Genomic DNA, 12,800 nt, shown 5'->3' on the forward strand with positions numbered 1-12,800 from the left:
ATGTGTCAAACCACACAGCTGCAGTGATGAATTTCAGGGTGCACATGTTATATCTGCACAAACTAATCATGGCCACAGACAGATGATGAAATGTGCATCAAGCTTGTGGCCACGTAGACGTGGAAGTTTGACACGTACCGCCCACTTAATCACTGCTCCAGACCAAGCATCCACAAACCGAGCCCCCGCGACCCACAGCACTGCCGAGGACTAGCCATCAATGTTTCTGTGACAGACTCGACAGGATGACCCCAGACGTCTCCTGTCCACGCCACGATAGGTCTGAGCTGCTTCAGCAACATGAGGTGGACCTGCACAATATCATGCAGGTGGTTTTAACGTCGTGGCGGGTCGGTTTGTGTTTCTGATCAATAACATGATGATAAGCAACAATGACAACAACAACAAACACCTAACAGCCACAGAAGCACTGACATTGTGGCTTTTGTTATTAAGGACAAAAAGAGACGGAGAAAAATCCTTTTTCGCTTTATTTTATTGTAAATGGGTCTATAAAAGTGAAGAATCAAGATACAAGAAAAAAATGCGAGATTTCAACAGGAATGTAGAAGAAAAACAGCATCAGTGCTGGTGAGTTTGTTTGGTGCCACATTCTGGACAATCACACTGAGATTTTTTGCCCCTTTTGCAGACTTGTTCTCTCCTAAGACACAGAGGCAAGACACAGCCTAGTAAATCAAAAATAAAATGACAGTAATGGAAGTTATAACCTGTGAAAATATTACTTATTGAAATTTGTATAGAAGTTTTCTGGACAATTAGCCCAATGTTTTCAGTATAAAAGATACCCTCTCACCCCCTCAAAAAAACTCAAAAAAGAAAAAAACAAAGAAAGAGAGAAATGAAAAATAATTAAATACCCAAAACAACACAAAAGAAAACACAAGCCTTCATGTGTACGCAACTAATTAAATTTATATGAAAGTAACTAAAGCATAATTAACAACAAAAATATAGGTGGGGCGACTAAATACGATGTAGATGTAAAAATGCCAATGTCAAAAGAAATGCTTTACTATTGCATACTAGTTGATTATAAAAAGTGCTCAGCGACAATGCATCTTTAACTTTCAAAGAAACGCTACAAAAGCTATGATAATGTCCCATTGGTGGGAATGTAAAGGACAGCCAGACTTTTTTGGCAGTGCATTCTGCAAAAATAAAGACCTGTTGGATCTATTTTGGTATATTTCTCTTTTGAACTATTATGTCTAACCCTCATGTGCTTAAGTATTTCCATTAAATCACAACTTTTGAAATTCAGTCTACATTTCATAAATTTACCTATGAGGACATTCTGCAGGCCAAAGTGCGACCAGCTTTCTGTGATCCACTTTTTTAAAAAAAATAAAAAAAATCTCTGTACCATTAAGCGTTAAAAGCACGGTCCTAAATCTTACGAATATTTTTTTTAATATATATTTTTCATAAAGCTTTTTATTTATGTTTCCTTAGATTACTATTAGTTCATTTAAACTAAGTAGCTGTCTGGATTTTTAAGCCTGACAACTTTTAACAACTACATTCTCCTCCTGTCAACAAAATTATTGAAGGAAAGTCTTAGGTTACATTCAGAGCGTGGTTGGATATGCGGGCAGAAAAATACTATATGCTGCATATTATTTCAGAGGCCAGTAACAAACCTCACAAGGATCTCAGTTTGGCGAGGAGAGCCTCTACATCTGAATCTCCATTGGTGCCACAGCTGCTGACCGCAGGACCAGAGGAGGACGGCTGGAAGGCTGGAGCGTCTGCTTCCACGTCCGTCTCTTTTTCAGTCACTCTAACCATCTCTGCCTCCACCACCCGCTCTCTGTTCAGCCCATAGCTGTGACCTGGGATGTTCCTGTTCCTGCGGCCTGGCTCTGAACACGTAGAAGCCTTGGCCCTGGCTGCAGATGGATGGCCTTCAGACTCGTTATGGGCCTCTTTGGCAGGGGGAGCTTTCGCCGCCGCTGAATTCGCATTTATATTCTGCCGAGAGCGAGACCTTTGTAAAGGGGCCTTGTTGTTTTCTGTGAGTGAAAAACAGAGACAAAGCAACTATGAGAATAAGGGAGGAGAGTGAGAAGAAGGTGATGCGTGACTGACTCGTTAAATGAAAGGAAGCAAGGAGGTTAATCAGATTACAGATTAAATTACAAGCAAGACAGAGAGGAGGACAAAAAGTAAGCGAGGGACTTGAAAATGTAGTCAGCCATGATGCAGCAAACGCAAAACGCTGGGATAAGAGAACTCATCAGAAAGTAATAAGAAGCACTTTAATAAGCATATGCACATGCAAAATAAACACATAAAAACACGAGGTCACTGTGCACACAAACACCATGGCGGGGTACGGTGTGTACACACACTGATGAGAACAAATTTTCAGCAGCAGACTGTGGCACAGAGCCAGCTCAATGTGATGAAATGGATATGGCTGATCAACTACAACAGAAACTCAATAACATTGTATGTTGCCCTTTTCCAATCTCCTAGCCTTTCCCTTTTTTCTTTTATGACACCCTCCCACCAGGCTCCACCTCCCCTGATTCCACCATCATCATCCATTCTCCTTTCTCTGCTCTTCATCTCAGCTTTCTGCTCCTACAGTAGTCCTCTTCATCTTTCTTATGCCTTAAAACACATTCCCAGACAGACAGTGGAACAGAGCGACGCCCAGATGCCAAGATCAGACCTACGTTCTGAATTATAATCCCTCTGAGTAGATCTTAGACTTCATCATCAGTATGTGCGCGCTGGAAGGAGAGGGTAAATCCATATTCATGTGACCTTGAGCGTGAGGCTGAGAGGAGTGGCGCAAGGAAAGACACCACCGCATTTAAAGTTTCCTGAGCCTGAAATGTCTGGCAAACAGGAGTCAAACACAGCAGAGCAGAACAGAGCGACCCGCTCTGTCAGCCAATCGGTAATGAGTTTGGAGCGTGGCCAGTCAGTCATGACAGTGTGTTTTATGGGCCGAGCTGACGAATGACAAGGAACGTCCCTGAACACAACCTCTGACAAATAAATAAGGATAAAGGGAGGAAAGAGAGCAGACAAGAAGGAACCAACTGCAAAAATTACGCAAAGAAAGCCGGCGATCACATGCGCACGTGCACACACTGGCACATTTGCACAAAAACTCGTTAGGCAAACAAGAGGCAGTGGGGGATTTTAAAAGCTGAAATGACTGGAGTGTGTTGCCTTGCTGCTGTGACTGAACATTTAGCACAGCTGAAAATCCATGTCTCCTCTCATTATCTAACCCTTTCTGCTCTCTCTTCCTGTTGTAGCAGTCTCAATTGTAACAGATGACAATTATTCCCCTCTGTCGATCCTTTGCGCTTCACAGTTTCCCCATCACGTCTTGATCCTCTGTCCTGCTTCTAAAAATCTGACATCTACACCCACCACTCCTGCCTCATTTTCCGCTTACCAGTGTCCCACAAAGACGCATTTTCTTTACATATAATACATTGGCAGATCTGGAGCTGATGTTATAAAAATGATCAGTTGTGTTCAACTACTTGCAATTTGACATCCTATTTACACTTCTGTTGAAATCTTAATCCAACGTTATTTCTGTCACCTTCAAGAGAAAGTGTACGCATTATCAGACATCAAGCGTGACAAAATTCAAACGTGAATCTTGACTTTACATTAATTCCCGCATTTATTAGCATGAATTATCATTTAATTATTTGCAGCTCTGGATTAACTGGTAATTATTGTTTTATTTAAAAAAAAACATATACTAGATAGCAGTACACAGAGCTGTATGAATACATACATATTTACACTTCAAATAAGACCCGAATAAGACCTCTTATCCAAAAGTGCATTTCTTTTCTCCTTAACAGGGCTCTGGCCTTTAGTGGTGAACATGATCAAAGTGCTGGCAAGTTCAGTTTCTTCTCACTCTGCTCGCCTGTGACACCTAGCTGCCCCTTCCTTTGAAGCCTCGCTAGCTTCTCAACATATGCCTTCATCTAAGCTGTAAAACACGTCTGAGAGATGTAAAACATGTCTCATCTCACAGGTTGTACTCCTTTAACCAACAACTGACAAAGGTTGTGTAGGAGAAGCAGTCAAGTAGAATTTTAATCAAAATTGCTCCTCTGGATGGTCGGGAATTTGAAGACAAAACCGCAGTCTTTTATTGAACACATGCTGAGATGATAGGGGTGTGCATTTACCCCTCTCTGACAATTTGATACGGTTTGAGGTACGTGACGCGCAATTTGATATAGATGCAGTAAGAGGCAAGTACACTTTAATTTAGCATAAATGTCATGTTTAATTGCATCCCTGTTTTTGTTTCAATCACTATCATTTAATAAAAGAGACCTTCATTTTATTAGTGCATTGCTGTAACATTGATGGACAGTTAAAAATAAAATATCAGTCACCAAGAGACCCAGAGGTATCATCTTTTCTTTCCACACATTCTTCTCCTAGTGACAGCCTACTGCTTAATTAAGCAAAATGCAACGTAAACTTTAGAGGTCAGTTGCAGATTTGGGTGTAGAAGCCAGCGCTCAGGTTTTAACAAGTCTCAGATTTGAATTTTTCAGCAACATCACTTCTGGCAATTATTCAGACTTTGCAGTTTTCTCTGGAGCCACAAAACACTTTGTAGAACTTTCCACAAATGCTGCAGACCTGTGAACACAAGTTTTCTTAAAATTTGTGAAGCTTCCTTAAACAATTAGGAGTGATTAAAAAAAAAAAAGAAGCAAAATCAAAAGATGGCGACCAAGAAGGTTGCTTTTTTTCTCTTGGCAACCAGTTATTGTTCACCTCAATTTCAGGATTACTGTCATCCATCTAAATCGAGCTCTGAATGGGTGCATGTCCTTGTAAATAACAAAGCTTATTGCTTCAGTTATTGCCTTTGACCAAGAGCTGTTAGGGGCAAGTGGCATTAGTTTCTTTGTTGTTTACTTAAAAGAGCAAACTGGTGATGCCACTAAGCTGCTGTTGAATGTTTTGCACGGCACATTTCTTTTGTCAAGATTGGACTGTCAAGACTCAGTGGATTCCAACATTTATTTCCTGTCATTGACAGAATCAGATCAATTTTTGCAGTCTTTTTATTTTTTATTTTATATAGAATTTAGATTTGGATCAGCGTACCGATACAGCAGCGTCGCTCACACTTGGATTTTCCAATATGTTCCAATAGGCAGCAGTTAGTCTTCACTCCTTAATGTGGTAGTAGTTCACTGGAATACTCTCCCTGTCCAATATTAGAAAAGAATGTGAAAAATATTCCTTTATTCCATCTGCAAAAAGGAGCTCACATTTCCTCACGTAAGATCATTTGCTACATTTATATTTGCTGCTTCAACTGATGCAGATGAGCCTTTACTCATTTCTCTCCCTCCAGCCCTCTTTTGCTCTCTTGATGTTTGGAGAAGTTAGTAGGCAGGCAGGTTGAGGCAGGGAGCCTCAGCAGAGACACGGAAAGAGAAGTCTGGGCCGCAGCAGTGCTTGCCTGTCTCTTTCTTTCTCCGAAAGTTAAAGCTACGCTGCCTCTATTGTGGTAACTATACACTCATTTACATGAGGAGCTGCTAAGAGGCTGAAGCAAAACAGTCAACACATGAGAAGGCCTGGAGACTGGTACTTTCCAGTGAGTAAACCATGAAAACAGTGTGATTGTGCTAAACTACCAGCCCATCACAGTCCTCAGTCCGACGCTGTCCTTTGCTTTGCTGGAAGGCAGACTGGAGAAGAAAAACTGTTGAAAAACAGTGATAAAAGAGCTGGCAGACTGAGCTTGTTGTGTGTCTTCTCGCTCTCAGCTTTGCTGTAAAATATGTCTTTAAACTGCGTTTCGAAGCCCACAGCCTTTTACCCAGCTACTGACACTGGTTCTGTCGCAGCAAAAGACAAGTAAAATCTCAAACAAAACAGACTAATCGTAGCTCTGAATGGTGCGAGACTATCACTGGGAATTTCAAGATGGAACCATGGTGGTTTATTACATGTCTGATAGGATGGCATTTAGTGGAACTGTAAAAGGCGCTGTCCAATAGAGAAAATGGAGCATTTCTTTTTTTCTTTTTTTTTTTTCAATCTGCAAATAGCGGCAGAGAGGAATTCACATCTTCCTCTTGTCAGATCATTTGGTCCATTTGCATTTGCCACTTCAAATACAGATGCAGATGAGCCTTTCCTCTCATCTCTCACTCCCTCCCTTTCCCTCCAATCTTATGAAGTTTGCTGTATTTGATCACTTTAAGAAGAGAGTAGTCATGCAGACTCACAAAAATACAGACAGTGAAGTGACTTTTTCTCTTGGCGGAGTGACTGACACAACAAGTTGAAGTTAGCAAGATCAAACACACACTTCTACACCCTCCATAAATCAAAACACAGCTAGCTGGCTTGGCAGTGCGCTGCATGTTCTGTCTAATGATGACTACTTGCCCTGTTCTTTGCATCTACAAGTGGAACATCTGGGGCCAGTTTACTCACGAGTCGGGCCAGAAACACTGGTGTTCAAAGTAAGTGCTGCACTTAGAAATGTCACATTTCTAGCCTTTTTTTCATGATGACATGTTGCTTTAATGACTAGAATCACAAATACATAGATATAAACAAAAGGTATGTGTTAATATATGGGATATTGATTCATAGTTAGGGCAGAGCTAACTAATATCTGACAGGTGCTCTCAAAATATTCCAATTTCAGCATTTGTAATTGTTATACAACAGCTTTGGCAAATAAAGTTATGGTTAAATTGTTATCAGAAACAGACATAGGGCTTCATTTTATCATCTTAAACAGAAAACACAACATTTATCTGACTCTATACTGACACAAGCAAGGGAAAGCTACAATTCTTGCAGAGCTTGATTACATAGCTAAAAGTAACAGCTGATGCAAAAGAGCATCATCACCCACGTCGATCTTTTCTGATGCAGTTTGTAAGACATTACCATTTTAAAGGTGATGCACTTTCTTCGAACAGCAGTGCAGAACAACTAAACACAATTTTGTGCAAAAATGCAACACTTTATAAAGGAAGTAAGCTAATAAAAGCTAGAATTTCATGATTATTAATAATTATGCATTTGCGATTAGTTGATTCGTCGAAAATGCCAGAAAATGAAGAGAAATGTACTTCAACACAATCTCAGTACTGATAACAAGATGAAATTAATTAATTAAAGTTATTAATAATCTCCATTATCATACTGAAGGTAGGCAACACTAAGTTTTCACCATGAAAACATGAAGCATCCTACAACACAGTAAGCTTGTTACAAGCTAATTAATTCCCTAGATCACATTCTGGTAATTGCTATCTTTATACAATCCAATACTGATAGTGGGTGTGGATGAGTCAGGTCATCAGACCAAAAACTTTTGACTTAAGTTTAACATCGCTGGCAAGAAGAACTGGAAATTAGAAAACAAACCTGGAAGTGGACCAAATGAAAAAGTTGCGCATAAGGTCAATAAGTCAAAAAAAGCAGCAAATGTCGAATTCATGAAGTGCATGAAACTAAACGTGTTTGGCATTTTTGCTTAAAAATGATTCGCACTTGAAGTAGATGCCAAGTCATTATAGGCAGATCCACTAATCATTTCACAGCACACTAGTTTGACTGTATGTCAGCCAGACTTTTGTTTTCATTTTAAAATAGATCAACTGAATAAACATTTAAAAAGTAAAGCCGAGATCACCAAACAACGGTCAGAACTTCCTTTTCTGTAATGGAAGGTGGCACATTGTCCCTCAGGTCAGACTATTGATACGAAAATGCCTCATTATTTTGCCCATAAGCATGAAACTCTGTTTTCTGTGCTGTCAGATTTTGTACATAGAGAAAGAAGATGTTCAAAGGAAATTTAAGACTTGTATGGTGTCATAAATGTGTGCCATGTGCCAATGTCCCACTGCAAGCATTTCCAAAGGTAAGAGCTAGCAGACAGCTTGTTAGCTTTCCCGTGTGTATTAAGCTGGCGGTAATTAAAGATCATTACCTGGCAATGCACCAGTCACTGAAGGTTTGTCTCTTGCTTGTTTGTTGTAGTTAACTACGTGTGTGCAGACTGGTTTGTCTAGCTGCTCTTTCACAGAGAAAAACAGCAGACAGGAATAAAAATGAGCAGAGGCAATGAGCAATGAAACAGGACTTGAAAAAGAACAACGTGTGGAAGAAATGTGCCAATAAGAGAGAAGAGGACAAGGTGGACGAAACAAACAGCCTAAAGACAGTGGCATGATTTGGAGGCAATGGCTGTAATTTGGACAAGACAAAAATGGAGTTTGAAAAAGTGAGAGAGTTTTAAGGAGAGAATAGAATAGAAAATAGAAGAGGCGTGAATAGATTGTTGAAAGAGCGCGACAATAATCCCTATGGGTAATGTGAAAACCAGCGCTGTTACAGGTAACTGAGGCCTGTATTCGAAAGCATATCAAATATCATTGTGGAAATATGAAAAAATAGATCTGAGTGTTAGTGAGTCTTAGAAAGCCTTGTAAAAGATGGGTGCCAGTCTGTATTCACGGATAAGGTTGGATTTTTTTGATATATTTTTTCTCTTTTGGTTCCAAATGACAGTCATTTTCTGATTTTGGTCAAGCCAACAAGCACTTGAGGAGTCAGATTCAAACAGTGCTGAAACTGTTAACAAAAAGTACTTTTATTTGTGATGAATTTGTTGTTAACAAAAAACTAAATTAACAATTTGATGGTGTCAGACTGAACTCTGGGAACATGTGGTTGACTATTTTCTGACATTGATTACATTAATATTATATTAAAGGTGGAGTATGTGATTCTGCTCCAAGAAACCTTTTGTTAAAGTCCAATATCTCCTCACAGTCCGCGAGCAGTCCGTTCTGTGTATGCACTTAAAAAAGAAATGGTGTTTATACACAGCTCTGGCTCTATAAATGGCAAACAAACAAGGCTCAGATCGATCCACACAACACCATTCGACTAATCTTGTGCATGTTCACACTCAAGCATGTTTGTGCTCGTGCACAGTACGAGATGAAAAGAAGGACAGCAGAGGGAAACATTGACAATCTTTATCCAGAATTGCAGATTCCACCTTTATGAAAGAAAATAACAACAACCAGCAATAGGGGTGTGTATTACATTTTGCCAGGCATGTCAGAGGCAAATATTTCAATTTAGTTACACTGACGCTTGGTACAAAAAGAGAACAATCGCTACTTTGGTAAAAGGATCAAAGCTAATTTCAGAAACGTATTCTGCTAATGCTTTTTTTCTTCTTCTTTTTTTAATAGAGTTTTGACACGTGAATAGACTTTGACTCGCTTTACAATGTTTAGGAGATAAACATCACCTGTTATTTAAAGTGTAAACTATGAGTCATCAATACCTGTGATCAGAAATAATCTATGATCACAGCAAATGCAGCCTGGATAACTGGTTCAAAGAAGAGAGAATGGGGCAGTCCCTTGACATTTATAGGTCATCCTCTATGACTATATCCTTGTAAGTATTCTTTAAGTGGAGATGGCAATGGCCTTTGCACAAGCACAGATGTGTACATAACGGATGTTCTCATATAGATATGTCACCACATTTCACCTGCATTGCGTAAGTAAACATGACATATTGAAATCAAGTGTACATGACAAAGTGAGCAGATAGCTGGTAGTGGCACTGGGGTGGTTTGCTGCTTAAAAACAAAAAGTGTGATGTGGAGGATATGAAAGGGCTGAGCTGGATGTCCCTCAAGTCCTCTGCCCCTCAGTGTGAACCCCAGCCACTGTGAGCAGCAGCCAAGCATGACATTGCGTTAGCACGCCTTGGTGCATCTAACAATGCCTCAAAAGTGAGCCTGGTTCCCTGCCACTCGTGCATCTCCCCTACACACACTACTGGCTCACGCTGCACAGGATGCTCTACTGAGAATACAATTATTCAAAGCTTCTGTTTTCATGGACCTGACGATCAATCTCATCGCTATCAAATGCTAGCGATATGACGATTTCCAAGATGCCACACGTCAATAACTGTGTCATAATGACAAATTAATTCGTAGTAGCCTTTTCAAAAAGTGACGGTTTGACAGATAGCCAATATAGATCAATATAAACATAAAATTGTGAATAATTAAAGGAATATCCGTTACATGCAGTACAACAAATTATTACTATATATTACATGCACTGTCTACTAAGTATAAGATAAATGAAATATATATTTACTGTAACTTTGAGAGATAAATGAATACAAAATGATGTTTGTTACCAGTTTAAAAAATAAAATCTCCTTTGACTTTCTCAAGCAATCTTCATGTCTCAGCGAGATGTTAAAAAGCTGCAGTACAAGAGGCCACGTTCAGCAATAATACAAATATGCATTTTGTAATAAAGAGTGTAAAAACTTTTTTTTTTTTTTAAATCGCACGGTTCTTCACAATATAAACAAATCTGCCTGCCTGCATTACAAAGAGGAAATACACCTGGCAGATGGTTCTTGCAACCCGGGCTCTTACTCCTGCTTTACACTAATTATATCTACATGCAGGGTAATGGACTGAGAATGTTTCCTCATACAGGGACAGCATCACATCCTGGGGTCTTTCTTCGTTTTCTGTGTGGCTTACACACACACACACACACACACAAACAGACAGACAGACAGACAGACACACACACACGCACGCACACAGAAAAGCAGACATCAGATACAAACACAGCCAGACAAGCTGACAGACACACATCACTGCTTAGAAGCAAACACAAATGCGCACAGTCCTCTTCCAATAAGCACTGGCTATTTCACTGATACAGGTGTATAGCCAGTGTACTCTGCTGCATCTGTCATGAATTAAACATGTCTTGGTTTCAGGCTCTGCTACCTGTTGTTGTTTGTGTGGTTACTGCTGGTAAATATCCCCAGCAGTCGTGGCCTAATGCATATGTATTTCCCCTCAGTGACTTCACACTAACTAAGGGTTTCTATCAGCCGCTTTCTCCAACAGTGTACACCTGTCACACTGGGAGAGGAAAATATTGATCCTTCACACGCCTCCAGACACGAAGCTGAGACTCACTTGCAAATGCACAGACAGATAGAAGCGCACATTTCTCTATTAGCTTTCAATCATTCGCTTACATGGATTAATAAACTCGTCGACTGAGGAGAAGTTTATATAATAGAAGAGGAGCATAACCAATGGGCTCCTCCTTTGTTCACACACAGGCTGCAGTGAATTATGGAGAACAAAGCTGATAATCTATAACAGGCCTCTGTATCCATAACACAACCATTTTTTCCCCCCTGGTAACAACTACATTTTTTTTTTAAAAATGTGGCACCAGAATTTAAGGGCTTATTAGTGGGAATAAACATTTAAGTAGAATTCAGACGTTACATTGCTGGTGTTTTCTTTTTTGTGTAGACATTTAAAAGTTAAAATAAAAAAAAAAATAATAATAAAAATGTGTATATATACACACACACACACACACACATACAGCGCCCTCCATAATTACTGGCACCCCTGGTTAAGATGTGTTCTTTAGCTTCTATTAAATTCATTTTTTTTCTAAAAAATATAGGACCACAATGAAAAAAAAAGAGGAAAATTCAACCTTTAATTCAAGTGCATTTATTCAGTGTGAAAAAAAATCCCACCTTAAAAAAATAATTCTTTCACATCAAATCATGTGTGCCACAATCATTAGCACCCTTGATGTTAATACTTTGTACAGTCCCCGTTTGCCAACAATTCATTTGAGTTGAAGGTTACATTTTTCTACAATTTTCAGTGTGAGAGTATGCTTCTGCAATAAAAACTGAATTTATTTTAAGGCTTTTAACAAAAAAAATTTAGATATGTCTAAGGAACATTTCAGTCCCTAACGAGCCTGATGCAAATGGTCATTCAGCAACACCGCTTCATCGGGGTGGCACCATTCTTTCATACCCATAAATGCAACACAACACAGAATCACCCTCTTGTCTTAACAGTAAGAGCTGATTAAATAATTCAACTTCCAATAGAAGACAACCCTTCTTTGTCTCTTTTGTATTCCTACTAAGGTGTTTCTTTTTTAGCCATTGTTTCCACTGCCAGCTGAAGGGTTGTGTTTAACACTCAGGCCGACTCTGACAGCTCTCAATATGCAGGGCCAGTCCTGCCAAACAGACTTATGAATTCCAAACAGCCTGGAGTCATGCTCCATATTTCATTGAAGTTGAATATTTAAAAAGATCAACCCACTCAAAACCCTATAAAACCTATCGTTCTGGGGCCTTGTGTCCTAAAAATAAAATCGCATCTGCCATATCGCATTACAGACAGCCACATCAGCCTCCATCTCTTAACCATTTCCCTCTCTCTGTTCCTCTCTCTCTCTCTGACAAAACCCATCTGGTAACCAGCCTGTCTCCATCAACACAGGTTTTGCTCTTTCAAACAACTGTACACTTCTTACTGCCTCTTTTATCTCATTCACTTCCCTTTTCTCCCGCGCTGTCTGGAAATCACAATTTTTTTCCTTTGTTGGTGCTGTAACTCTCAACCCTCAGCTGTCCTTCAAATCTGTCTCTTCTTACAAAGTCACATAGACCACCAGGTAGAAGAAATGGTTCTCGATTTTCCGCCCACTGCAAAAAGGAACAGTTTTTTTTTTTGTATTTCAAAAAGTGAGCAAAAAAACATAAGATTTGTCAAAATAAAGCAAAATTAGTTAAGACAGACCGCAATGCAGCCTGCCGCTGACAGCACAGTCTCAGGCAGATCAAAGCAGTCCAGAAGATTTACGACTGACTCATCAAAATGTGAG

The 12,800-nt window shown here is 39.6% G+C and overlaps 1 protein-coding gene across 1 annotated transcript in view; it reads right to left on the bottom strand.

The window, feature by feature from the left end:
• Positions 1–478: 478 nt before the first annotated feature.
• LOC103352841 (protein diaphanous homolog 3) overlaps positions 479–12,800 on the bottom strand; it is a 162,140-nt gene continuing 149,818 nt past the window's right edge. Inside the window, exon 28 of the mRNA XM_008275520.1 lies at positions 479–2,036. Within this exon, the coding sequence (XP_008273742.1) occupies positions 1,666–2,036 (371 nt within the window). The 3' untranslated portion in view covers positions 479–1,665. The remainder of the gene's footprint in view (positions 2,037–12,800) is intronic.

Source organism: Stegastes partitus, unplaced genomic scaffold, assembly GCF_000690725.1.
Source record: "Stegastes partitus isolate 25-593 unplaced genomic scaffold, Stegastes_partitus-1.0.2 Scaffold54, whole genome shotgun sequence".
NCBI classification, from domain to species: Eukaryota; Metazoa; Chordata; class Actinopteri; family Pomacentridae; genus Stegastes; species Stegastes partitus.